Source organism: Eptatretus burgeri, chromosome 4, assembly GCF_056783735.1.
Source record: "Eptatretus burgeri isolate ZD-2024b chromosome 4, Ebu_testis_v1, whole genome shotgun sequence".
Taxonomy (NCBI): Eukaryota; Metazoa; Chordata; class Myxini; order Myxiniformes; family Myxinidae; genus Eptatretus; species Eptatretus burgeri.
The window spans coordinates 48,387,064-48,413,970 of NC_140964.1; the positions used below are offsets into that span (position 1 = coordinate 48,387,064).

General features: G+C 54.8%; 1 protein-coding gene across 6 annotated transcripts in view; it reads left to right on the forward strand.

Annotated features, from left to right (window-relative positions):
- Nucleotides 1-26,907, forward strand: part of LOC147027985 (electroneutral sodium bicarbonate exchanger 1-like) — a 215,700-nt gene that overhangs the window by 122,368 nt on the left and 66,425 nt on the right. For all 6 annotated transcript variants that reach the window (XM_085877885.1, XM_085877883.1, XM_085877886.1 and 3 more), the window contains 6 exons: nt 4,109-4,196; nt 4,292-4,438; nt 4,588-4,688; nt 5,689-5,863; nt 6,690-6,823; nt 7,164-7,409. In XM_085877885.1, coding sequence (XP_085734011.1) covers nt 4,109-4,196; nt 4,292-4,438; nt 4,588-4,688; nt 5,689-5,863; nt 6,690-6,823; nt 7,164-7,409 — 891 coding nt within the window. The remainder of the gene's footprint in view (nt 1-4,108; nt 4,197-4,291; nt 4,439-4,587; nt 4,689-5,688; nt 5,864-6,689; nt 6,824-7,163; nt 7,410-26,907) is intronic.

The window sequence follows — 26,907 nt, forward strand, 5'->3', positions numbered from 1 at the left end:
TTTGGACAGCAAGACAGGATGCCCGACTATATCAAAAGCACGAGATATGCCCAGAGAGATGGTCTTGATCTCATGTCTGACATTGAGGGCTTCCTTCTATGGTTGGTTGAGTCTAAGCAGCATATCCATGGTGAAGTGACCTGGTCTGAAATCAAATTGGTGAGGTTGTTGGAGAAAAAGAAGGATTTCATATCAACTTTGATGATGGTATCCTATGACCTTGCTGATGATTGAAAATAAGCTGATAGGTTTGTAGTGAAGGGGAGCAGCTTGCACCTTTTTATGTAATGCAGTGATGACTGCTGACTTCCAATGTGCAAGACCAGCAGAGCAGGTTTTTAGGATTAGGCAGTGGAAGGTGGAGACTTTTTTGTTGGGTCTTTTGCAGCACTAGCACCCCCATGGAAATGAAGGCCTTCAGCCTTCTCATGAGGGGTGTCTGTCATGATGCCATTTGAAGTGAGGGAAGGGATTGAGTGGTGGCATACACTAGAGACAGACTTAACCAGGCACCACCAGGTTTTAGAGGATGGAAACAATTTTGAAAGTTAAATCTTGAAGTTGGCCAAATGTTGCTGGCTCTCATTAGAGTACACACACACACACACACACACACACACACACACACACACACACACACACACACACACACACACACACACACACACACACACACACACACACACACACACACACACACACGTTGCGGGCTTTGTGGAATGATCTGAGGTTGACTTTGGTCGGACTTGTCTTCCCGGAAGAGAATACAAGTTGTTTGATGGCAACTGCCTCACCACATGATTCAGTGTACCATGTGTGGGAGGATGGGAGGGATAACTGAAGACTAGATTGGATTGATCGAGTACTAAAGAGCAGATTTCTACGGAAGAATTGCCAGGTTGAGGTGATATCAGGGGTGGCAGATGTAGGAGACGGCAGCTTGCAGTCCATGCTAGTTTGACTGAATGAACTGCCAGACTTGCCGACGCTATGGTGGCTTTCAAAAATACCCACAAAGGTAAATTCTGTCTTTGAAAAGGCTCTCGTTTTCAATCTCTATATTCCTTTTCTCCATTTTCCAAACCCTTAAGTCCCTGTCACACCTTGACGTTTTAGCCAGCATATGTCAAGGTATCAAAATGTATGTAAAACGCTGGCGTATGCTGAACTATTGATGTTTTTTTTTTTCCAGTTTTGGATATATTCATAACGAGTTAGACGTATGCCTAACGTATTAGTAACGTACACAGAACGTTTTGATAACATATAGATAACTTGTATCAACGAATGCTTCGCGTGTTGTCGGCGTTCACAACCTATGCCCAACGATAGTCTAACTTATGCATAGCGCGGCAGCGTATTGCCGACAATCACGTGGCGTAGCCTATTAAAAGGCTGCGGCCTGACGATTCAAATCATAACCGCACTAGACATCGAAGTGTCAAGCCACTGTTACACCTTGACATTTTAGCCAGCGTATGCCGACGTATGAAAAATTTGCCGAATACGCTGGCACACGTCGAATACGGTATGGGTAAGTTATGTATACGTTAAGAGCACGCTGAAGCACGCTGGCATACGTCGTAGTATGCCGAGTACGTCGACAAATTTTCAGCATGTTGAAAATTTTACGATTTATGCCAGCGTATGACGCACACGTTCCGCATACGCTGGCCATAAGTTGTAGGCACGTTACGCGATCGTTGACATACGTCGACACACGTTACTTGTAAGTTACTCATCAGTCGAAACATGTTGAGGTAATGTTTAGCGTACCCGAAACTTATTTCTAACCTCTGAGTAACGTGCTTTGATCCTATGAGTTACTTGCTTTGAACCTATGTGTAACATATCTCCAACGCATATTGCCGTATGTAGATGTATTTGACGTCTTCTGGACGACCACAGAACTTACTGAACGCGTTACTAACTTACAGGTACCGTGTAATGGCGTATTGGCAGCGTTTAGGGGAATTGGTATATAAAAATGGGGTTCACACAAGAGGAACTCGTCAGTGTTCCAGACTCCATGGGTGTTTTTTTCTTCGTTATGACGATGATGTTGACACTTCGATTTCTAGTGCGGTTATGATTTAAATCGTTGAGCGGCAGCCTATTAATTATATTATATTATAACCGCACTACAAATCAAAGAGTCAACATCACCGTCATGCCGAAGAAAAAAATAAAAATAAAAAACCAGGGAGTCTGGAACACTGACGCAAAGCATTACATTGACGTGTTTCGACTTATGAGTAACGTACAAGTAACGTGTGTCGACGTGTGTCAACGATCGCGTAACGTGCCTACAACACGTTACTCATAGGTTAGAAATAAGTTTCGGGTACGCTAAACATTACCTCGGCGTGTCTCAACTTATGATTAACTTACAAGTAGCATGTGTTGACGTCTGTCAACGATCGCAGACCGTGCATACAACTTGTGGCCAGCGTAGCGGAACGTGTGAGTCATACGCCGGCATACGTCGTGAAATTTCAAGCATGAAAAAATTTGAGGACAACCGAAAAGTACAACGTTTAAAGCCAACGTACAACGACGTATGGCAGTGTTTTTCAGCGTGCTCTCAATGTTATCAAAACTTACCCATAACGTATTCAACGTGTGCCAGCGTTTTAGAAAAAAAATTCAAAAATCGGCATACGTTGGCTAAAACGTCAAGGTGTGACCGGGCCTTTAGCCATGAAGCCAACACCAGGCTCTGATGAACATGGTGAACTTTAATAATATGGTGAATAGCACAAAACCCATGGAAGAATAACGGACTAATTACTATGTCACACCCTCGAACAAGATTCAATCAAGTTGACATCAGAGGTTTTCTGCAAGTTTAACAAAACAACTGCATTGTACTCATTGGGAATAATGTCTTTTTTTTTCAAGCAAAGAAATCTAACTTTTGAAATGTTTCACTGCTTTAAAAAAAAAAAACGAGGCAGTATTGGGAAAGGTGATCTGGAAATGGTAATTTATCACAGAACCTAAGGTTCATGGATCGATAGATGTGCCACGAGCAGTCGGGCAGAGTCCAAACTTGCCTTTATTAAAGAGATGCAAAAACGAGCAATACATGAACAAACCAGCACAATGGTAACTAGCTCTTCTCCATTCTCTCCATGGTTCTGGTTTTCCACTTGTATAGACAGTAAGACAGCTCACAAATGTTCCTGAGAGCCCCCCCCCCCACCACCACCACCACCAATTGACATACCACTCATAAATATGAGATGGTTCTATATGCAGATGGAGCCAGTCACTGCTTGTTACCGTGCTATGGCTCAATCCGGTTGCCTCGAGGCATTATCCTAACACTCAAGACGTCAAGACATTCACTCCCAGTCATACACCGGAACCCCATGAAGCGGGCTGTCACACAATGGTCTATTCTTGGGAAGGACACCATTGGATCTTTCATTTACAACAGCACATGTTAGCAGGCAGGAACCCCAGCTTGACAAGCAAACCGATGGACAGTGCACTCATTGATGCAATGCCCTGCCTGCAAAGCACCAAAGAGATGGTTTATAATTGGGTTTGAAATCAAACCTAGATGAGATTGCTCGAAGTCGAGAACACTACTGTACTTGCAAGCTATCATGTCAGTCCCCGGAATGTGGAAGTTGTTTGAGGCATGCTTATGTGTTTATAACTTTTATACGTTTATTTTGAAAATATGTTTATGAATTCCATCTCATAATGCATGTTGTCATTGCTCTTGAGACCGATAACCGATCATAATAAAATGATGGTTAATAAACAGGGGCGGATATCTCGGTGCAGTTTGTTGCATGCCACCATATCTACTGTGTCACATTCTTGGCAAATTAATCTCTTCCCATTCCGCTCATTTTTCACATTTCAGAACATTTGTCACAATTTGGAGTCATAAAATGCATATCGGAAACCTACTGCCTGAAACGGATGGGCTACAGCCTCCACTTTACCTCTTGCTCCCCCACCTCCCCAAGTTTCAATGGCTGTGGATGTGTGCCTGGTCTTTAGCCCATTAAATATCCCACCATAAACAAACTTGAACTTCTAAATTGTGTACTCCATCACAACCTCATTTGTTCGTTGTATGTCCCTGCAGTTTCCTCTTCATCTTGCTGGGACCAACAGGAAAAGCGCAGCAGTACCATGAAATTGGTCGATCGATCGCAACGCTTATGTCGGACGAGGTCGGTGACATTAACTCATCTCTGTATTTGAGTTTAAAAATACTTTGGTTTATTGAGTCTCGTCTTGACTCCCTTCCTCATGACGCTTGCTGCAGGTTTTCCATGATGTTGCTTATAAGGCCAAGGACCACAAAGACCTGCTGTCTGGTATTGACGAGTTCCTCGACCAAGTCACGGTTCTGCCTCCAGGCGAGTGGGATCCCTCGATCCGCATTGAGCCACCAAAGAGTGTGCCCTCCCAGGTGTGTTGACCTCCCTTATTTTTGAAGCGATATTGTTCAACTTTATCATGTTTCATCAAGACCATACAGATGGCATGTATATAACCTAGTGGAGTTGTTGATAGTCGGGTTCGGATGGAGGTTCTTTAGGCCAACTTGCTCCATCACAGGAGAAGCGCAAAATGCCAAGCATGCCGAATGGGACGCCTCCACTGCTTGAGCCGGCACAGGAAGGTCATGTGGCAGGTCCTGAGCTGCAGAGAACAGGCAGGTGAGGTTTTTAGATGCTTGAGTGTGGTTGGCGATATTAGTTCTGTTGGCCAGTCTAAGCTAAACACATCTGCTGACTAATCTATTTATTTATTTTTATTACTTTCCCACACGCTCTCCTTTTATTGCTTTACCTCCCTGCCCCTTCCCCCTACACCCCCACCCCGACACCCTAAACCCTCACTGCTGTTATATTCATTACCCTCGCCAAAAGAGAGGGTATTGCATTTGGGTCCGTTTGTTTGTTTGTCCAGACAGAACTTTTATGTTCTTCTCCGCAACCGCTAGTTGAGTTGAGACAAAATGTTCACCATAGGTGCGACAACTCATGTAGAATGTTTTATTCATAATTATGATGTCATAGGTCATGTGTGGCAGCCATGTTGGAAAAACAGAAAAATTTTGGACCTCTGTATCTCTGAAATCGCACAAAGGAAAAAATTTAAACTTGGCAAGTAGCAAGTACTCCTCATGGGGAATGTGTGATGTTTTGATGATGTCATACGTGCCTTCATTATGACGTCATAATTGCATATCTAGAATGCTACATCTGATCAGTATGAAATTTTATGAGGGTCATCTAGGGATAAAATGGTCTGCAGAAAAAAAACTGATTACGTCATCGGTCACGTGATTCGGCAGCCATGTTGTTGTTGTTTTTTTGTTTTTTAAAAAACTTTCAAAAATCTTCTTCTCTGAAGTGGCTGAACAGATCGAGGCGAAACTTTACACGTATGACCGCCTATCCATGAGGAAGAAAAGATTCACTCAGATGATGTCATAGGTCACATGGTTTGGCAGCCATATTGGATTTACCCTAAAACCTATAAATATACACCACTCAAAAGAAGTCCTGGTGAGGGTCTGCAATCTCTGATTGCTCTTTTTCTTGTTGTACTTATTGTACTTGTTCTATGAGAGACGGCAAGTTGAAAATTCGAAAAAAAATCAAAGTTGAACCAAAGAAGGTTGTGTGAGAGTTGCCAAATATGCCTTTCCAGGTTGTTTGGAGGCCTTGTCAGGGATGTGAAACGCAAGGTGCCTTGGTACTTGAGCGATTTCCGTGATGCACTCAGCCTGCAGTGTGTCGCATCGTTCCTGTTCCTATACTGTGCCTGTATGTCTCCGGTCATCACCTTCGGCGGTCTGCTGGGAGAGGCCACAGATGATAACATCGTGAGACCCTAGTCTGACTTTATGTGTCTCTTGTTTTCTGCTCCTGTCTTCCTTTAAATACTGCTTCCTGCTTCCCAGTGACACTTCATGGTTTATCCTATACCCACTCTTGATCTTTGCTGCTCTTGTTGAGCCCCCGACTACATTTCATCCCCATTCCACTTCTCATATTCTGTCTTTGTGCTTCTTCTTTTCTTTCTTTTCTTTTTTGAACATCTGGTCTCCTCTGCCCTTCTATTGGTCTGTCAAATCTTCCAACTTCTGTCATCGAGTTCCTGCAGAACCGTTGTCTTTTCCATATCAAAGTGTCGTTATTGCGAAAAATGGTAGAATATCCTCATTCTCGTTTTGTTGTCCTCATTATGCATTTTTGAAGGTGTTTCTGATTGGTTATCTTGTCTTGTTTAGATTCTCATTAGAGTGTTTAGCTTTGTTTTTGTTTGCCCTCATTTTACTGCCCTCATGCTTTTAATTCCCCTTTTTACTTGGACTAAATTCTCATTACTTTTCAATGCAGTAACTGTTTTATCGGCACGTTTTGCCTTTTTCTCCTTCCCCGGAGGACCGTAACCTCAATGTTTTGTGTGTTTTTTTTATGCATGTGGAATGTGCAAATGCCTGAGAAGTAATCATTTTGGGAGAGTATACTCCAGTTTGCAAGCCTTGTCTTTTATCACACGGCTTTAGTGAGGATTACAGCGTATCCCGACGGGCGAGTGATGGTGTCATGTTTGTGGGCATGCTAGACTAGCCCGAGCCATACTTCTTGCTTACAATCCCCACCTTCCCCTTTCCACTTGTCTTCAAATCCTGAACCCTTTTACAGAGCGCAATCGAATCTCTCATTGGAGCATCAATGACCGGCCTTGTGTACTCTCTTTTTTCCGGGCAGCCTCTCACGATTTTGGGCAGCACAGGGCCGGTCCTGGTGTTTGAAAAAATATTATACAAGATCTGCATGTATGTTGGGTATCTCTACCATCATCCAAGTTGTCCATTGTATCCTCAGGGCAGAAATATTAAATAATCTCTCAAATGGATATCCTTTGTTACCAGAACCTTCCAGGGACTTGGTAGCTCTTTTATGATCGGCACACTAATTTGAGACTGTAGAACAACCATTTGCTGATTGTTATATATTTTTAATTGGTCTATTTAAACCGTGAGTTCAAAATTATCCCTGACATTTTCACTCAATTTGAAAATAGTTGAAAGCATTTTTTAAAGTTTTGTCTAAATGTGAAAGTCACTCAGACCTGATTTCACTCCTCTCTTGCTTGTCATCCTCTCCTGGTTGTAGACAATATGGTCTGTCGTACCTCTCGCTGCGTTCGTGCATTGGCCTCTGGACATCTGTGCTTTGCCTGGGATTGGTTGCCACGGATGCCAGCTCACTCGTCTGTTACATCACTCGGTTTACGGAGGAGGCCTTCGCCTCCCTCATCTGCCTCATTTTCATCTATGAATCGCTCGAGAAACTCGTGCATTTGGGCAAAAAGTACCCAATCAACATGAACTTGCAGATAGACCAGCTGAAAAACTTATCGTGAGTTATGGGAGAGTTGGGGAGGGGGGAGGTGGAATTTGAAGGTAAAGGGGTGAGTGGAAAAGGTAAAGGATGGTCTTATTTGGAACAGTGCAATACAAAACGATCCAATAGTTTACAGTTGTTTTTGGAATGTTTAAAATAAATAAATAAACCGTTTTTTCTATAAATATATTTTTATGTATACAGAGTGAAGGCTCATGGAAGAGCTAAAGTGCCAAGACCTCGAGGGACCTTTTGTGAATATTTTCTTTTTTTATTTAAGTGAGATTGAAGCTCATGGAAGAGCTGAATGACAGAGCAGTGACATTGGCACAGCAATGGAGCAAAGGGAGTTTTCATTCAAGGGAGGATTGAGGTGAAAGTAAGGAACACACAGGCAGCAGAGGTACGAATTCAGATAGGCCAAAGGAGTTGAGTGGGCTGAGTTGACAAGGAACATACGAGCACAAAAAAACTGGCAAACTGGGTAAATATGGAAAAGTGCAGTTGTTGTACAAGTTGAAAGCAGGTGTGTCAAGACCAGAAGTGAGGTGATTGAAAGCTGCTCGGCTGCCAATCTGTCTGTGGTTAACAAAGGTTTCTGATTGTGGTTCGGAGCAGGCCTTACACCTCATCCTCCTGTCGAGTAACCCTGTTGAGCCTACGGGATTTATGTACTGTGTTAATACGCATTGCTTCACATCGGCAAAAAATAACCTGGTGTTTGACCCAACACCTCAAAATTGCGAACAATTCAGAAACGGTGTCGGTTATTATTTTTATGGCCTTTGGGTCGCATGGGAATGAAAAGCGACAATTGTATAACCATGTATGGCAACAAGGTGTTTAAATTTTGGTTTTTCTTAAACCTTATAGGAGCTCCTATTAAATTTATCGACTTTGCTCAGGCACAGATCATAAAGAAAACAAAATTCTTGAAATGATCCAAACACACTATCATTTGTGCCACGAACCTTTATGACTGTCTACTTCGTCGTTGTATCCACCATCACTGAAACTGCTGTAAATTGGTGTGGATAAATCTGTGGGTGTGGGAAGAGAGTGGAAGGGGAAGGGCTGGACCATTTCACTTTGAGGTTAGCAAAATATTTTTTGTAATTATTTTGTTTCACTGTTGCACAAAAAAAAATGCATTTTGACAAATATACTTGTCAGAGGATAACAAAGCTCACACCGTTGATGCACGTTTCACGTCATGAAGAAAATGTTTTTTTCTTAAATGTGAAACCGATTCCCATTTGTGTTGGTGCTGGCAGGTGCTTGCTTATAGGCCATCAATGTAGTGCGGGTGCAAGAAGGGAAGAAATTTTGACTCCTTTCCCCATTTTTGGAGATGAAATTTGCAGCCCACGGTAGAGCGAGTAAACAGGGCAAAAAGGTGTCAAAATGACAATGAGGAAACAGCCAGATGCAATGAACAAAAAAGGAGAGAGTTTGTGAAGCAACACAGAAACCTGCATGTTAGAGGGTTGGGTTCACAGGAGAAGAAAATATTGTGGTTGGGGATGGAAGATGGCATGAGCTGGTGTTATAATTGAAACCCTTAATGGAAGAATGTGATTGAGCAGCTCCAGAAAGGAGGTGGTTCCACAAACAGGGGAAAAGACTGGAGTTGGCGAGCGAGCCTGGATTTTGGGAGTTTAACCAGGAGCAGATTCCAGGAATAATGTAGCCTGTTCCGGGTTAGCTTGGCAGAGAGAGAGGGCCAGAGAGAGAGAGAGGGCCAGAGAGAGAGAGAGGGCCAGAGAGAGAGGGCCAGAGAGAGAGAGGGCCAGAGAGAGGGCCAGAGAGAGGGCCAGAGAGAGGGCCAGAGAGAGGGCCAGAGAGAGAGAGAGAGAGCCAGAGAGAGAGAGAGAGCCAGAGAGAGAGGGCCAGAGAGAGGGACAGAGAGACGGAGGGCCAGAGAGAGAGAGAGCCAGAGAGAGAGAGAGAGAGCCAGAGAGAGAGAGAGAGAGCCAGAGAGAGAGAGAGAGCCAGAGAGAGAGAGAGAGCCAGAGAGAGAGAGAGAGAGCCAGAGAGAGAGAGGGCCAGAGAGAGAGGGTGGACCAGAGAGAGAGGGTGGACCAGAGAGAGAGGGCGGACCAGAGAGAGAGGGCGGACCAGAGAGAGAGGGTGGACCAGAGAGAGAGTGCGTACCAGAGAGAGAGGGCGGACCAGAGAGAGAGGGCGGACCAGAGAGAGAGGGCGGACCAGAGAGAGAGGGCGGACCAGAGAGAGAGGGCGGACCAGAGAGAGAGGGCGGACCAGAGAGAGAGGGCGGACCAGAGAGAGAGGGCGGACCAGAGAGAGAGGGCGGACCAGAGAGAGAGGGCGGACCAGAGAGATAGGGCGGACCAGAGAGAGAGAGGGCGGACCAGAGAGAGAGGGCGGACCAGAGAGAGAGGGCGGACCAGAGAGAGAGGGCGGACCAGAGAGAGAGGGCGGACCAGAGAGAGAGGGCGGACCAGAGAGAGAGGGCGGACCAGAGAGAGAGGGCGGACCAGAGAGAGAGGGCGGACCAGAGAGAGAGGGCGGACCAGAGAGAGAGGGCGGACCAGAGAGAGAGGGCGGACCAGAGAGAGAGGGCGGACCAGAGAGAGAGGGCGGACCAGAGAGAGAGGGCGGACCAGAGAGAGAGGGCGGACCAGAGAGAGAGGGCGGACCAGAGAGAGAGGGCGGACCAGAGAGAGAGGGCGGACCAGAGAGAGAGGGAGGACCAAAGAGAGAGAGAGGGCGGACCAGAGAGAGAGGGCGGACCAGAGAGAGAGGGCGGACCAGAGAGAGAGGGCGGACCAGAGAGAGAGGGCGGACCAGAGAGAGAGGGCGGACCAGAGAGAGAGGGCGGACCAGAGAGAGAGGGCGGACCAGAGAGAGAGGGCGGACCAGAGAGAGAGGGCGGACCAGAGAGAGAGGGCGGACCAGAGAGAGAGGGCGGACCAGAGAGAGAGGGCGGACCAGAGAGAGAGGGCGGACCAGAGAGAGAGGGCGGACCAGAGAGAGAGGGCGGACCAGAGGGAGAGAGGGCGGACCAGAGAGAGAGAGAGGGCGGACCAGAGAGAGAGGGCGGACCAGAGAGAGAGGGCGGACCAGAGAGAGAGGGCGGACCAGAGAGAGAGGGCGGACCAGAGAGAGAGGGGGGGGGAGAGAGAGAGGGCGGGCCAGAGAGAGAGGGCGGAGCAGGGAGAGAGGGCGGGCCAGAGAGAGGGGGAGCCAGAGAGAGAGAGAGAGAGCCAGAGAGAGAGAGAGAGCCAGAGAGAGAGAGAGAGGGCCAGAGAGAGAGAGGGTGGACCAGAGAGAGAGGGCGGACCAGAGAGAGGGCGGACCAGAGAGAGGGCGGACCAGAGAGAGAGGGCGGACCAGAGAGAGAGGGCGGACCAGAGAGAGAGGGCGGACCAGAGAGAGAGGGCGGACCAGAGAGAGAGGGCGGACCAGAGAGAGAGGGCGGACCAGAGAGAGAGGGCGGACCAGAGAGAGAGGGCGGACCAGAGAGAGAGGGCGGACCAGAGAGAGAGGGCGGACCAGAGAGAGAGGGCGGACCAGAGAGAGAGGGCGGACCAGAGGGAGAGAGGGCGGACCAGAGGGAGAGAGGGCGGACCAGAGGGAGAGAGGGCGGACCAGAGGGAGAGAGGGCGGACCAGAGGGAGAGAGGGCGGACCAGAGGGAGAGAGGGCGGACCAGAGGGAGAGAGGGCGGACCAGAGGGAGAGAGGGCGGACCAGAGGGAGAGAGGGCGGACCAGAGGGAGAGAGGGCGGACCAGAGGGAGAGAGGGCGGACCAGAGGGAGAGAGGGCGGACCAGAGGGAGAGAGGGCGGACCAGAGGGAGAGAGGGCGGACCAGAGGGAGAGAGGGCGGACCAGAGAGAGTGAGACGGCCAGAGAGAGTGAGAGGGCCAGAGAGAGAGAGAGGGCCAGAGAGAGAGAGGGGGCCAGAGAGAGAGAAAGAGAAGGCCAGAGAGAGAGAGAGGGCCAGAGAGAGAGAGAGGGGGGCCAGAGAGAGAGAGAGGGGGCCAGAGAGAGAGAGAGAGAGGGGCCAGAGAGAGAGAGAGGGGGGCCAGAGAGAGAGAGAGAGGGGGCCAGAGAGAGAGAGAGGGGGGCCAGAGAGAGAGAGAGAGGGGGGCCAGAGAGAGAGAGAGGGGGGCCAGAGAGAGAGAGAGGGGGCCAGAGAGAGAGAGAGAGGGGGCCAGAGAGAGAGAGAGGGGGGCCAGAGAGAGAGAGAGGGGGCCAGAGAGAGAGAGAGAGGGGGCCAGAGAGAGAGAGAGAGGGGGCCAGAGAGAGAGAGAGGGGGGCCAGAGAGAGAGAGAGGGGGCCAGAGAGAGAGAGAGGGGGGCCAGAGAGAGAGAGAGAGGGGGGCCAGAGAGAGAGAGAGGGGGGGCCAGAGAGAGAGAGAGGGGGGCCAGAGAGAGAGAGAGAGGGGGGCCAGAGAGAGAGAGAGAGGGGGGCCAGAGAGAGAGAGAGAGGGGGGCCAGAGAGAGAGAGAGAGGGGCCAGAGAGAGAGAGAGGGGGGCCAGAGAGAGAGAGAGAGGGGGGCCAGAGAGAGAGAGAGGGGGGCCAGAGAGAGAGAGAGAGGGGGCCAGAGAGAGAGAGAGAGGGGGCCAGAGAGAGAGAGAGAGGGGCCAGAGAGAGAGAGAGAGAGAGGGGGGCCAGAGAGAGAGAGAGAGGGGGGCCAGAGAGAGAGAGAGAGGGGGGGCCAGAGAGAGAGAGAGAGGGGGGCCAGAGAGAGAGAGAGGGGGGGGCCAGAGAGAGAGAGAGGGGGGGCCAGAGAGAGAGAGAGGGGGGGCCAGAGAGAGAGAGAGAGGGGGCCAGAGAGAGAGAGAGAGGGGGCCAGAGAGAGAGAGAGAGGGGGGCCAGAGAGAGAGAGAGGGGGGCCAGAGAGAGAGAGAGAGGGGGCCAGAGAGAGAGAGAGGGGGGCCAGAGAGAGAGAGAGGGGGGGCCAGAGAGAGAGAGAGGGGGGGCCAGAGAGAGAGAGAGAGGGGGGCCAGAGAGAGAGAGAGGGGGGGCCAGAGAGAGAGAGAGGGGGCCAGAGAGAGAGAGAGGGGGGCCAGAGAGAGAGAGAGAGGGGGGCCAGAGAGAGAGAGAGAGGGGGCCAGAGAGAGAGAGAGGGGGGGCCAGAGAGAGAGAGGGGGGCCAGAGAGAGAGAGAGGGGGGCCAGAGAGAGAGAGAGGGGGGGCCAGAGAGAGAGAGAGGGGGGCCAGAGAGAGAGAGAGAGAGAGGGGGGCCAGAGAGAGAGAGAGGGGGCCAGAGAGAGAGAGAGAGGGGGGCCAGAGAGAGAGAGAGGGGGGGCAGAGAGAGAGAGAGGGGGGACAGAGAGAGAGAGAGGGGGGCCAGAGAGACAGAGAGGGGGGACAGGGAGAGAGAGAGAGGGGGGGCAGAGAGAGAGAGAGAGAGGGGGCCAGAGAGAGAGAGAGAGAGGGGGGCCAGAGAGAGAGAGAGAGGGGGCCAGAGAGAGAGAGAGAGAGGGGGGCCAGAGAGAGAGAGAGAGGGGGGCCAGAGAGAGAGAGAGAGGGGGCCAGAGAGAGAGAGAGAGGGGGGCCAGAGAGAGAGAGAGAGAGGGGGCCAGAGAGAGAGAGAGAGAGAGAGGGGGCCAGAGAGAGAGAGAGGGGGGCCAGAGAGAGAGAGAGAGGGGGCCAGAGAGAGAGAGAGGGGGGCCAGAGAGAGAGAGAGAGAGAGAGGGGGGCCAGAGAGAGAGAGAGAGAGAGAGAGGGGGGGCCAGAGAGAGAGAGAGAGAGGGGGCCAGAGAGAGAGAGAGAGAGAGGCCAGAGAGAGAGAGAGAGAGAGAGGGGACCAGAGAGAGAGAGAGAGAGAGGGGGACCAGAGAGAGAGAGAGAGAGGGGACCAGAGAGAGAGAGAGAGAGAGAGAGGGGACCAGAGAGAGAGAGAGAGAGGGGGACCAGAGAGAGAGAGAGGGGGACCAGAGAGAGAGAGGACATGAGAGAGAGAGAGGACCAAAGAGAGAGAGGGCCAGAGAGAGAGAAAGAGAAGGCCAGAGTGAGAGAAAGAGAGGGCCAGAGAGACAAAGAGAGAGGGAGAGAGAAAGAGAGAGGACCAGATAGAGATGGCCAGAGAGAGAGAGAGGGCCAGAGAGAGGGGTCCAGAGAGAGGGCCAGAGAGAGAGGGCCAGAGGGCCAGAGAGAGAGAGAGAGAGAGAAAGAAATGGCCAGAGAGAGCGAAAGACAGGGGCAGAGGAGAGAGAGAGGGCCAGAGAGAGAAAGAGAGTGCAGAGGGAGAGAGAGGGCCAGAGAGAGAGAGGACCAAAGAGAGAGAGAGGACCAAAGAGAGAGAGAGGACCAAAGAGAGAGAGAGAGAGGACCAAAGAGAGAGAGAGGACCAAAGAGAGAGAGAGGACCAAAGAGAGAGAGAGGACCAAAGAGAGAGAGAGGACCAAAGAGAGAGGGCCAGAGAGAGAGGGAAAGAGAGAGAGGGGAAGAGAGAGAGGGCCAGAGAGAGAAAGAGAGGGCCATAGAGAGAGAGAAAGAGAGGGCCAGAGAGAGAGCGAAAGAGAGGGCCAGAGAGAGGGCCAGAGAGAGAGAGAGAAAGAGAAGGCCAGAGTGAGAGAAAGAGAGGGCCAGAGAGAGAGAGAGAGAGAGGGCCAGGGAGAGAGAGAGGGCCAGGGAGAGAGTGAGAGGGCCAGAGAGAGTGAGAGGGCCAGAGAGAGTGAGAGGGCCAGAGAGAGTGAGAGGGCCAGAGAGAGTGAGAGGGCCAGAGAGAGAGAGGGCCAGATAGAGAGAGGGCCAGAGAGAGAGAGAGAGAAAGAGAGGGCCAGAGAGAGAGAGAGAGGACCCGAGAGAGAGGGCCAGAGAGAGAGGAGTCCAGAGAGAGGGCCAGAGGGCCAGAGAGAGAGAGAAAGAAAGGGCCAGAGAGAGCGAAAGACAGGGCCAGAGGAGACAGAGAGAGAGAGAGAGAGAGAGAGAGAGACCAGATAGAGATGGCCAGAGAGAGAGAGAGAGGGGGACCAGAGAGAGAGAGAGAGGGGGACCAGAGAGAGAGAGAGAGAGAGGGCCAGAGAGAGAGAGACCAGAGAGAGAGAGAGAGGGTCCAGAGAGAGAGAGAGGGCCAGAGAGAGAGAAAGAGAGGGCCAGAGAGAGAGAGAAAGAGAGGGACCAGAGAGAGAGAGAGAGGGGGACCAGAGAGAGAGAGAGAGAGGGCCAGAGAGAGAGAGAGCCAGAGAGAGAGAGAGAGAGAGAGAGAGAGAGAGAGAGAGAGAGAGAGGACCAGAGAGGGAGGAGCAGAGAGGGAGGACCAGAGAGAGAGAGAGAGAGGGAGGACCAGAGAGAGGGAGGACCAGAGAGAGAGAGGGAGGACCAGAGAGAGAGGGAGGACCAGAGAGAGAGGGAGGACCAGAGAGAGAGAAGGCCAGGGAGAGAGAGAAGAGAGCCAGAGAGAGAGAGAGAGAGAGAGAGACCAGAGAGAGAGAGAGAGAGAGAGGACCAGAGAGAGAGAGAGAGAGAGGACCAGAGAGAGAGAGAGAGAGACCAGAGAGAGAGAGAGAGGACCAGAGAGAGAGAGAGGACCAGAGAGAGAGAGACCAGAGAGAGAGAGAGGGCCAGAGAGAGAGAGAGGGACCAGAGAGAGAGAGAGAGAGAGAGAGAGACCAGAGAGAGAGAGAGAGGACCAGAGAGAGAGAGAGAGAGAGGACCAGAGAGAGAGAGAGAGAGGACCAGAGAGAGAGAGAGAGAGAGGACCAGAGAGAGAGAGAGAGAGGACCAGAGAGAGAGAGGGGTCCAGAGAGAGAGAGAGAGAGGACCAGAGAGAGAGAGAGACCAGAGAGAGAGAGAGAGAGACCAGAGAGAGAGAGAGAGAGAGAGAGAGAGAGAGGACCAGAGAGAGAGAGACCAGAGAGAGAGAGAGGGCCAGAGAGAGAGAGAGAGAGAGAGAGAGAGAGAGAGAGAGAGAGAGAGGACCAGAGAGAGAGAGAGAGAGAGAGAGAGAGAGAGAGAGAGAGGGAGAGAGAGAGAGAGAGGACCAGAGAGAGAGAGAGCGCCAGAGAGAGAGAGCGCCAGAGAGAGAGAGAGAGCGCCAGAGAGAGAGAGAGCGCCAGAGAGAGATAGCGCCAGAGAGAGAGAGCGCCAGAGAGAGAGAGGCCACAGAGAGAGAGAGAGAGAGAGAGAGGGCCAGAGAGAGAGAGAGCGCCAGAGAGAGAGAGAGGCCAGAGAGAGAGAGCGCCAGAGAGAGAGAGCGCCAGAGAGAGAGAGAGAGAGAGAGAGAGAGAGAGAGAGAGAGAGAGAGAGAGCGCCAGAGAGGGAGAGCGCCAGAGAGGGAGACCAGAGAGAGAGAGAGAGAGAGAGAGAGGGAGAGGACCAGAGAGAGAGAGAGAGAGAGAGAGCGCCAGAGAGGGAGAGCGCCAGAGAGGGAGAGCGCCAGAGAGAGATAGCGCCAGAGAGGGATAGCGCCAGAGAGGGAGAGCGCCAGAGAGGGAGAGCGCCAGAGAGGGAGAGCGCCAGAGAGGGAGAGCGCCAGAGAGGGAGAGCGCCAGAGAGGGAGAGCGCCAGAGAGGGAGAGCGCCAGAGAGGGAGAGCGCCAGAGAGGGAGAGCGCCAGAGAGAGGGAGAGCGCCAGAGAGAGGGAGAGCGCCAGAGAGAGGGAGAGCGCCAGAGAGAGGGAGAGCGCCAGAGAGAGGGAGAGCGCCAGAGAGAGGGAGAGCGCCAGAGAGAGAGAGAGCGCCAGAGAGAGAGAGGGAGAGTGCCAGAGAGAGAGAGAGGGAGAGCGCCAGAGAGAGAGAGAGAGAGGGGGAGAGCGCCAGAGAGAGAGAGAGGGAGAGCGCCAGAGAGAGTGAGAGCGCCAGAGAGAGAGAGAGTGAGAGCGCCAGAGAGAGGGAGAGCGCCAGAGAGAGGGAGAGCGCCAGAGAGAGGGAGAGCGCCAGAGAGAGGGAGAGCGCCAGAGAGAGTGAGAGGGACAGCGCCAGAGAGAGGGAGAGGGACAGCGCCAGAGAGAGGGAGAGGGAGAGCGCCAGAGAGAGGAAGAGGGAGAGCGCCAGAGAGAGAGAGAGAGGGAGAGCGCAAGAGAGAGGGAGAGTGCCAGAGAGAGAGAGAGGAGAGCGCCAGAGAGAGAGGAGAGCGCCAGAGAGAGAGGAGAGCGCCAGAGAGAGAGGAGAGCGCCAGAGAGAGAGGAGAGCGCCAGAGAGAGAGGAGAGCGCCAGAGAGAGAGGAGAGCGCCAGAGAGAGAGAGGGAGAGCACCAGAGAGAGAGGGGGGAGCGCCAGAGAGAGAGAGAGGGAGAGCGCCAGAGAGAGAGAGAGAGGGGCCAGAGAGAGAGAGAGGGAGAGCGCCAGAGAGAGAGAGAGGGAGAGCGCCAGAGAGAGAGAGAGGGAGAGCGCCAGAGAGAGGGAGAGCGCCAGAGAGAGAGAGAGAGAGAGCGCCAGAGAGGGAGAGAGAGGGCGATCAGAGAGAGAGAGAGAGAGGGGGACCAGAGAGAGAGAGAGGGGGACCAGAGAGAGAGAGGGGGACCAGAGAGAGAGAGAGAGGGAGACCAGAGAGAGAGAGAGAGAGAGAGAGAGAGAGAGAGAGGGGACCAGAGAGAGAGCGCCAGAGAGAGAGACCAGAGAGAGAGCGCCAGAGAGAGAGAGAGAGAGAGAGAGAGAGGACATGAGAGAGAGAGAGGACCAAAGAGAGAGAGAGGACCAAAGAGAGAGAGGGCCAGAGAGAGAGAAAGAGAAGGCCAGAGTGAGAGAAAGAGAGGGCCAGAGAGACAAAGAGAGAGGGAGAGAGAAAGAGAGAGGACCAGAGAGAGATGGCCAGAGAGAGAGAGGGCCAGAGAGAGAGAGAGAGAGGGGGTCCAGAGAGAGGAAAAAGAGAGAGAGGGCCAGAGGGCCAGAGAGAGAGAGAAAGAAAGGGCCAGAGAGAGAGAGAAAGAGAGTGCAGAGGGAGAGAGAGGGCCAGAGAGAGAGAGAGAGGGCCAGAGAGAGAGAGAGAGGACCAAAGAGAGAGAGAGGACCAAAGAGAGAGAGAGGACCAAAGAGAGAGAGAGAGGACCAAAGAGAGAGAGAGAGGACCAAAGAGAGAGAGAGAGGACCAAAGAGAGAGAGAGGACCAAAGAGAGAGAGAGAGAGGACCAAAGAAAGAGAGAGGGCCAGAGAGAGAGGGAAAGATAGAGAGAGGGCCAGAGAGAGAGGGCCAGACAGAGAAAGAGAGGGCCATAGAGAGAGAGAAAGAGAGAGAAAGAGAGGGCCATAGAGAGAGAGAAAGAGAGAGAAAGAGAGGGCCATAGAGAGAGAGAAAGAGAAGGCCAGAGAGAGAGAGAAAGAGAAGGCCAGAGTGAGAGAAAGAGAGGGCCAGAGAGACAAAGAGAGAGGGAGAGAGAAAGAGAGAGGACCAGAGAGAGATGGCCAGAGAGAGAGAGAACCAGAGTGAGAGAGAGTGAGAGGGCCAGAGAGAGAGAGAGGGGGTCCAGAGAGAGGAAAAAGAGAGAGAGGGCCAGAGAGAGAGAGAGAGAGAAAGAAAGGGCCAGAACGAGAGGGCCAGAGAGAGGGAGAGAGAGGGCCAGAGAGAGAGAAAGAGAGGACCAGAGAGAGAGAGAGGGTGAGAGAGAGGGCCAGAGAGAGAGAGAGAAAGAGAGGGCCAGAGAGAGAGAGAGAGAAAGAGAGGGCCAGAGAGAGAAAGAGAGGGCCAGAGAGAGAGAAAGAGAGAGAGAGGGGGAGAGAGAGAGAGGGAGAGAGGGGGACCAGAGAGAGAGAGAGAGAGGGGGATCGCCAGAGAGAGAGAGGGGGACCAGAGAGAGAGAGGAGAGGGGGACCAGAGAGAGAGAGGAGAGGGACCAGAGAGAGAGAGGGAGGGACCAGAGAGAGAGAGAGAGGGGGACCAGAGAGAGAGAGAGAGAGGGGGACCAGAGAGAGAGAGAGGAGAGGGGGACCAGAGAGATAGAGGAGAGAGGGGGACCAGAGAGAGAGAGAGGGAGAGCGCCAGAGAGAGAGAGAGAGAGGGGGACCAGAGAGAGAGAGGACATGAGAGAGAGAGGACCAAAGAGAGAGAGAGGACCAAAGAGAGAGAGGGCCAGAGAGAGAGAGAAAGAGAAGGCCAGAGTGAGAGAAAGAGAGGGCCAGAGAGACAAAGAGAGAGGGAGAGAGAAAGAGAGAGGACCAGAGAGAGATGGCCAGAGAGAGAGAGGACCAGAGTGAGAGAGAGTGAGAGGGCCAGAGAGAGGGCCAGAGAGAGAGAGGGGGTCCAGAGAGAGGAAAAAGAGAGAGAGGGCCAGAGAGAGAGAGAGAGAGGGAGAGAGAGAGAGAAAGAGAGTGCAGAGTGAAGAGAGAGAGCGCCAGAGAGAGAGAGAGGACCAAAGAGAGAGAGAGAGGACTAGAGAGAGAGAGAGAGAGGGAGAGCTACCAGAGAGAGAGAGAGAGAGGGAGGACCAGAGAGAGAGAGAGAGAGGACCAGAGAGAGAGAGAGAGAGCGCCAGAGAGAGAGAGAGAGAGGACCAGAGAGAGAGAGAGAGGACCAAAGAGAGAGAGAGAGAGAGAGAGAGAGAGAGAGAGGACCAAAGAGAGAGAGAGAGAGGGCCAGAGAGAGAGGGAAAGATAGAGAGAGGGCCAGAGAGAGAGTGAGAGGGCCATAGAGAGAGAGAGAAAGAGAGGGCCATAGAGAGAGAGAAAGAGAAGGCCAGAGTGAGAGAAAGAGAGGGCCAGAGAGACAAAGAGAGAGGGAGAGAGAAAGAGAGAGGACCAGAGAGAGATGGCCAGAGAGAGAGAGGACCAGAGTGAGAGAGAGTGAGAGGGCCAGAGAGAGAGAGGGGGTCCAGAGAGAGGAAAAAGAGAGAGAGGGCCAGAGAGAGAGAGAGAGAGAGAGAAAGAAAGGGCCAGAACGAGAGGGAGAGAGAGGGCCAGAGAGAGAGAAAGAGAGGACCAGAGAGAGTGACAGGGTGAGAGAGAGAGGGCCAGAGAGAGAGAGAAAGAGAGGGCCAGAGAGAGAGAGAAAGAGAGGGCCAGAGAGAGAGAGAAAGAGAGGGCCAGAGAGAGAGAAAGAGAGGGCCAGAGAGAGAGAAAGAGAGGGCCAGAGAGAGAGAAAGAGAGGGCCAGAGAAAGAGAGGGCCAGAGAGACAAAGAGAGAGGGAGAGAGAAAGAGAGAGGGAGAGACAAAGAGAGAGGACCAGATAGAGATGGCCAGAGAGAGAGAGGGGGCCAGAGAGAGAGGGGGCCAGAGAGAGAGAGGGCCAGAGAGAGGGGTCCAGAGAGAGGGCCAGAGAGAGAGGGCCAGAGAGAGAGAGAGAGAAAGAAAGGGCCAGAGAGAGAGCGAAAGACAGGGCCAGAGGAGAGAGAGAGGGCCAGAGAGAGAGAGAGGGCCAGAGAGAGAGAGAGAGAGGACCAGAGAGAGAGAAAGAGAGGGCGAGAGAGAGAGACGGGACCAGAGAGAGAGAAGACCAGAGAGAGGGGACCAGAGAGAGAGAGGACCAGAGAGAGAGAGGACCAGAGAGAGAGGGAGAGAGTCACCGAGAGAGAGAGAGAGCGCACAGAGAGAGAGAGAGAGAGCAGAGAGAGAGAGAGGGAGAGCGCGCAGAGACAGCACCAGAGAGACAGAGAGAGAGGGAGAGCGCGCAGAGAGAGAGAGGGAGGGAGAGCGCCAGAGAGAGAGAGAGGAGAGAGCGCCAGAGAGAGAGAGAGGGAGAGCGCCGAGAGAGAGAGAGAGAGAGAGAGAGCGCCAGAGAGAGAGAGGGAGAGCGAGAGAGAGAGAGCCAGAGAGAAGAGAGAGAGCGCCAGAGGAGAGCGCCAGAGAGCGCCAGAGAGAGAAGAGAGAGAGAGGGAGAGCGCCAGAGAGAGAGAGAGAGAGGGAGAGCGCCAGCGCCAGAGAGAGAGCCCAGAGGGGGAGAGCGCTCAGAGAGAGCAGAGGAGAGAGCGCCAGAGAGAGCGCCAGAGAGAGAGAGAGAGAGCGCCAGAGTGAGAGAGAGAGAGAGGGAGAGAGCGTCAGAGAGAGAGAGATTTTAATACCCCCAGAGAGCGCCAGAGAGATGGAGAGCGCCAGAGAGAGAGACGATGGAGAGCGCCAGAGAGAGAGAGAGAGGGGGAGAGCCCGCCAGAGAGAGAGAGAGGGGCAGTGCGCCGGAGAGAGAGAGAGAGAGTGAGAGAGAGAGGGGGAGAGCGTCAGACTGACAGACAGAGGGGGAGAGAGCCAGAGAGAGAGAGAGAGAGGGGGAGAGCGCCAGAGAGAGAGAGGGGAGGCGGAGAGCGCCAGAGAGAGAGAGAGTGAGAGCGCCAGAGAGAGAGAGAGTGAGAGCGCCAGAGAGTGAGAGCGCCAGAGAGAGAGAGAGTGAGAGCGCCAGAGAGACGCAGAGCGCCAGAGAGAGGGAGAGCGCCAGAGAGAGGGAGAGCGCCAGAGAGAGAGAGAGGGGGAGAAATAGCGAGAAAGAGAGAGAGGGAGAGCGCCAGAGAGAGAGAGAGGGAGAGCGCCAGAGAGAGAGAGAGAGAGGGGGGAGAGCGCCAGAGAGAGAGAGAGAGGGAGAGCGCCAGAGAGAGAGAGGGGAGAGCGCCAGAGAGAGGGAGAGCACGAGAGAGAGAGAGAGAGGAGAGCGCCAGAGAGAGAGCGCCAGAGAGAGAGCGCCAGAGAGGGAGAGCGCCAGAGAGAGAGAGAGGGAGAGCGCCAGAGAGAGAGAGGGAGGGAGAGCGCCAGAGAGAGAGAGGGAGGGAGAGCGCCAGAGAGAGAGAGACAGGGAGGGCGCCAGAGAGAGAGAGAGAGAGAGAGAGGGAGAGCGCCAGAGAGAGAGAGAGAGAGGGAGAGCGCCAGAGAGAGAGAGAGAGGGAGAGCGCCAGAGAGAGAGAGAGGGAGAGCGCCAGAGAGAGAGAGGGAGAGCGCCAGAGAGAGAGAGGGAGAGCGCCAGAGAGAGAGAGCGCCAGAGAGCAGAGAGGGAGAGAGCGCCAGAAAGAGAGAGAGCGCCAGAGAGAGAGAGCGACCAGAGAGAGAGAGAGAGGAGAGGTCCAGAGAGAGAGAGAGAGAGGGGCCAGAGCGCCAGAGAGAGAGAAAAAGAAAGGGCCAGAAAGGAGAGTCGCCAGCAGAGAGAGAGAGAGAGAGAGTGCAGAGAGAGAGAGGGCCAGAGAGAGAGAGGACCAAAGAGAGAGGGAGAGCGACCAGAGAGAGAGAGGACCAAAGAGAGAGGGAGAGCGACCAGAGAGAGAGAGAGGACCAAAGAGAGAGAGAGCGCCAGAGAGAGAGAGAGGACCAAAGAGAGAGAGAGAGAGGGAGAGCGCCACGGAGAGAGAGAGAGAGGGAGAGCGCTCAGAGAGAGAGAGAGAGAGGAGAGCGCCCAGAGAGAGAGAGAGAGAGGAGAGCCAGAGAGAGAGAGGAGAAACACCAGAGAGAGAGAGGGAGAGCGCCAGAGAGAGAGAGGCCAGAGAGAGGGCCAGAGAGAGAGGGCAAGAGAGAGAGCGCCAGAGAGAGAGAGGGAGAGCGCCAGAGAGAGAGAGGGAGAGGGCCAGAGAGAGAGGAAAGAGAGCGCCAGAGAGAGAGAGGGAGAGCGCCAGAGAGAGAGAGGAGAGCGCAGAGAGAGAGGGGGAGAGCGAGAGAGACAAAGAGGGGGGAGAGAGAGAGAGAGGGAGATGGCCAGAGAGAGAGTGGGACCAGAGTGAGAGCCAGTCAGAGAGGGGGGAGAGAGGGCCAGAGAGAGGGAGAGAGAAAGAGAGCGCCAGAGAGAGAGAGGAGAGGGCCAGAGAGAGAGAAAGAGAGCGCCAGAGAGAGAGAGGGCCAGAGCCACAGAGAGAGAGGGAGAGCGCCAGAAGAGAGGGGGGAGAGCGACCAGAGAGAGGGGAGAGCGCCAGAGAGAGAGGCCAGAGCGCCAGAGAGAGAGGGTGCGCGCCAGAGAGAGAGGGAGAGTGCCAGAGAGAGAGGGAGAGCGCCAGAGAGAGAGGGAGAGCGCCAGAGAGAGAGGGAGAGCGCCAGAGAGAGAGGGAGAGCGCCAGAGAGAGAGAGGGAGAGCGCCAGAGAGAGAGAGGGAGAGAGCCAGAGAGAGAGAGAGGGAGAGGGAGAGCGCCAGAGAGAGAGAGAGAGGGACAGCGCCAGAGAGAGAGAGAGAGAGAGGGACCAGAGCGCCAGAGAGAGAGAGGACCAGAGAGAGAGAGAGCGCTCAGAGAGAGAGAGGGGAGAGCGCCAGAGAGAGAGAGAGGAGAGCGCCAGAGAGAGAGGAGAGCGCCAGAGAGAGAGGAGAGCGCCAGAGAGAGAGGGAGAGCACCAGAGAGAGGGAGAGCGCCAGAGAGAGAGAGAGGGGGGGAGAGCGCCAGAGAGAGTGAGAGCGCCAGAGAGAGAGAGTGAGAGCGCCAGAGAGAGAGAGGGAGAGCGCCAGAGAAAGAGAGAGGGAGAGCGCCAGAGAAAGAGAGAGGGAGAGCGCCAGAGAAAGAGAGAGGGAGAGCGCCAGAGAAAGAGAGAGGGAGAGCGCCAGAGAAAGAGAGAGGGAGAGCGCCAGAGAGAGGGAGAGAGGGAGAGCGCCAGAGAGAGAGAGAGAGAGAGAGAGGGAGAGCGCCAGAGAGAGAGAGGGAGAGCGCCAGAGAGAGAGAGGGAGAGCGCCAGAGAGAGAGAGGGAGAGAGAGGAGAGAGAGAGAGGGAGAGCGCCAGAGAGAGAGGGAGAGCGCCAGAGAGAGAGAGGGAGAGCCGAGAGAGAGAGAGGGAGAGCGCCAGAGAGAGAGAGAGAGAGAGAGCGCCAGAGAGAGAGAGAGAGAGGAGAGCGCTCAGAGAGAGAGAGAGCGCCAGGAGAGCTGAGAGAGAGAGAGAGAGAGAGAGAGGGAGAGCGCCACAGAGAGAGAGAGAGAGAGAGAGAGAGAGAGAGAGAGAGAGGGAGAGAGGGAGAGGGAGAGAGGGAGAGAGGGAGAGAGGGAGAGAGGGAGAGAGGGAGAGAGGGAGAGAGAGAGAGAGAGAGAGAGCGCCGAGAGAGGGAGAGCGCCGAGAGAGGGAGAGCGCCGAGAGAGGGAGAGCGCCGAGAGAGAGAGGGGGGAGAGCGCCAGAGAGAGAGAGAGGGGGAGAGCGCCAGAGAGAGAGAGGAGAGCGCCAGAGAGAGGGGAGAGGGAGAGCGCCAGAGAGAGGGAGAGAGGGAGAGCCAGAGAGAGGGGAGAGAGAGGGAGAGCACGCCAGAGAGAGAGAGAGGGAGAGGGAGAGCGACAGAGAGAGAGAGGGAGAGCGCCAGAGAGAGAGGGAGAGCGCCAGAGAGAGGGAGAGCGCCAGAGAGAGAGAGAGGGGGGGAGAGCGCCAGAGAGAGAGAGAGAGAGTGAGAGCGCCAGAGAGAGAGAGAGAGAGAGAGAGGGAGAGCGCCAGAGAGAGAGAGGGAGAGCGCCAGAGAGAGAGCCAGAGAGAGAGGGGGAGAGCGCCAGAGAGAGAGAGGCGGAGAGCGCCAGAGAGAGAGAGAGTGAGAGCGCCAGAGAGAGAGAGAGAGTGAGAGCGCCAGAGAGAGAGAGCGCCAGAGAGAGAGAGGGAGAGCGCCAGAGAGAGAGAGGGAGAGCGCCAGAGAGAGAGAGGGAGAGCGCCAGAGAGAGAGAGGGAGAGCGCCAGAGAGAGAGAGGGAGAGCGCCAGAGAGAGAGAGGGAGAGCGCCAGAGAGAGAGAGGGAGAGCGCCAGAGAGAGAGAGGGAGAGCGCCAGAGAGAGAGAGGGAGAGCGCCAGAGAGAGAGAGAGGGAGAGCGCCAGAGAGAGGGAGAGCGCCAGAGAGAGGGAGAGCGCCAGAGAGAGTGAGAGGGACAGCGCCAGAGAGAGGGAGAGGGACAGCGCCAGAGAGAGGGAGAGGGACAGTGCCAGAGAGAGGGAGAGGGACAGCGCCAGAGAGAGGGAGAGGGACAGCGCCAGAGAGAGGGAGAGGGACAGCGCCAGAGAGAGGGAGAGCGCCAGAGAGAGAGAGAGGCCAGAGAGAGGGAGAGAGCGAGAGAGAGGGAGAGGGGGGGAGAGCGCCAGAGAGAGAGAGAGAGAGAGAGAGAGTGAGAGCGCCAGAGAGAGAGAGAGAGAGAGAGAGAGAGAGAGAGGGAGAGGGCCAGAGCGCTCAGAGAGAGAGAGAGGGAGAGCGCACAGAGAGAGAGAGGAGGAGAGCGCCAGAGAGAGAGAGAGAGGAGAAGCGCCAGAGAGAGAGAGGAGAGGGGGCTCAGAGAGAGAGAGAGAGAGCGCCAGAGAGAGAGAGGGAGAGCGCCAGCGAGAGAGAGAGGAGAGAGCGCCAGAGAGAGAGAGGGAGAGCCCAGAGAGAGAGAGGGAGAGCGCCCATTGAGAGAGAGAGGGAGAGCCGCCAGAGAGAGAGGGGGCCAGAGAGAGAGAGGGGGCCAGAGAGAGAGAGGGAGAGCGCCAGAGAGAGAGAGGGAGAGCGCCAGAGAGAGAGAGGGGAGAGCGCCAGAGAGAGAGAGGGAGAGCGCCAGAGAGAGAGAGGGGAGGAGCGCCAGAGAGAGAGAGAGGGGAGAGCGCCAGGAGAGAGAGAGAGGGGGCCAGAGAGAGAGAGAGCGCTCAGAGAGAGAGAGAGAGGAGAGCGCCAGAGAGAGAGAGAGAGGGGAGAGCGCCAGAGAGAGAGAGAGGGAGAGCGCCAGAGAGAGAGAGAGGGAGAGCGCCAGAGAGAGAGAGGGGGCTCAGAGAGAGAGAGAGGGAGAGCGAGAGAGAGAGAGAGAGAGGGAGAGCGAGAGAGAGAGAGAGAGAGCGCCAGAGAGAGAGGGAGAGCGCCAGAGAGAGAGAGAGAGGGAGAGCGCCAGAGAGAGAGAGGGGAGAGCGCCAGAGAGAGAGAGAGGGGGAGAGCGCCAGAGAGAGAGAGGAGAGCGCCAGAGAGAGAGAGGGAGAGCGCCAGAGAGAGAGGAGAGAGCGCCAGAGCCCAGAGAGAGGGAGAGAGAGGGGGCCAGAGAGAGAGAGGGAGAGGCCAGAGAGAGAGAGGGAGAGCGCCAGAGAGAGAGAGAGGGAGAGCGCCGAAGAGAGAGAGAGAGAGAGCCGGGCCAGAGAGAGAGGGAGAGCGCCAGAGAGAGAGAGGGAGAGCGCCAGAGAGAGAGAGGGAGGTAGCGCCAGAGAGAGAGGGAGAGCGCACAGAAAGAGAGAGGGAGAGCGCCAGAAAGAGAGAGAGGAGAGCGCCAGAGAGAGAGAGAGGGAGAGCTGCCAGAGAGAGAGAGGGGAGAGCGCCAGAGAGAGAGAGGGAGAGCGGTGAGAGAGAGAGAGAGAGGGAGAGCGCCAGAGAGAGAGAGAGAGGGAGAGCGCCAGAGAGAGAGATGGGCCAGAGAGAGAGAGCGACCAGAGAGAGAGAGAGAGAGAGAGAGAGAGAGGGAGAGCGCCAGAGAGAGAGAGAGGGGCCAGAGAGAGAGAGGGAGAGCGCCAGAAAGAGAGAGAGAGGGGGCCAGAGAGAGGAGAGTGGGGCCAGAGAGAGAGAGAGAGGAGAGAGCGCCAGAGAGAGAGGGGGCCAGAGAGAGAGGGAGAGCGCCAGAGAGAGAGAGAGAGGGAGAGGGCGAGAGAGAGAGAGAGAGAGAGCGGCAGAGAGAGAGAGGGAGAGCGCCAGCGAGAGAGAGGGAGAGCGCCGGAGAGAGAGAGGGAGAGCGCCAGAGAGAGAGAGGAGAGCGCCAGAGAGAGAGAGGGAGAGCGCCAGAGAGAGAGAGAGAGAGCCGGCCAGAGAGAGAGAGAGGGAGAGCGCTCAGAGAGAGAGAGGGAGAGCGCCAGAGAGAGAGAGGGAGAGCGAGAGAGAGAGGGGAGAGCGCCAGAGAGAGAGGGGGGAGAGAGAGAGAGAGAGGGGGAGAGCCGCCAGAGAGAGGGGGGCCAGAGCGCCAGAGAGAGAGGGAGAGCGCCAGAGAGAGGGGGAGAGCGCCAGAGAGAGAGGGAGAGCGCCAGAGAGAGAGGGAGAGCGCCAGAGAGAGAGGGAGAGCGCCAGAGAGAGAGGGAGAGCGCCAGAGAGAGAGGGAGAGCGCCAGAGAGAGAGGGAGAGCGCCAGAGAGAGAGAGGGAGAGCGCCAGCAGAGAGAGGGAGAGCGCCAGAGAGAGAGAGGAGAGCGTCACAGAGAGAGAGGGAGAGCGCCAGAGAGAGAGAGGGAGAGCGCCAGAGAGAGAGGGAGAGCGCCAGAGAGAGAGGGAGAGCGCCAGAGAGAGAGGGAGAGCGCCAGAGAGAGAGAGGGAGAGCGCCAGAGAGAGAGAGGGAGAGCGCCAGAGAGAGAGAGAGAGGGACAGCGCCAGAGAGAGAGAGAGAGAGAGGGGGAGAGCGCCAGAGAGAGAGAGAGGGAGAGGGAGAGCGCCAGAGAGAGAGAGAGGGAGAGGGAGAGCGCCAGAGAGAGAGAGAGGGAGAGGGAGAGCGCCAGAGATAGAGAGGGAGAGCGAAGAGAGAGAGAGGGAGAGCGCCAGAGAGAGGGAGAGCGCCAGAGAGAGAGAGAGAGAGGGGGGAGAGAGAGAGCCAGAGAGAGAGGGAGAGCGCCAGAGAGAGGGCCAGAGAGTGAGAGCGCCAGAGAGAGAGAGGGAGAGCGCTCAGTGAGAGAGAGAGGAGAGCGCCAGAGAACAAGAGAGAGAGGGAGAGCGCCAGAGAAAGAGAGAGAGGACCAGAGAGAGCGCCAGAGAAAGAGAGAGGGAGAGCGCCAGAGAAAGAGAGAGACAGTGAGAGCGCCAGAGAAAGAGAGAGGGGGAGAGCTAGAGCAGAGG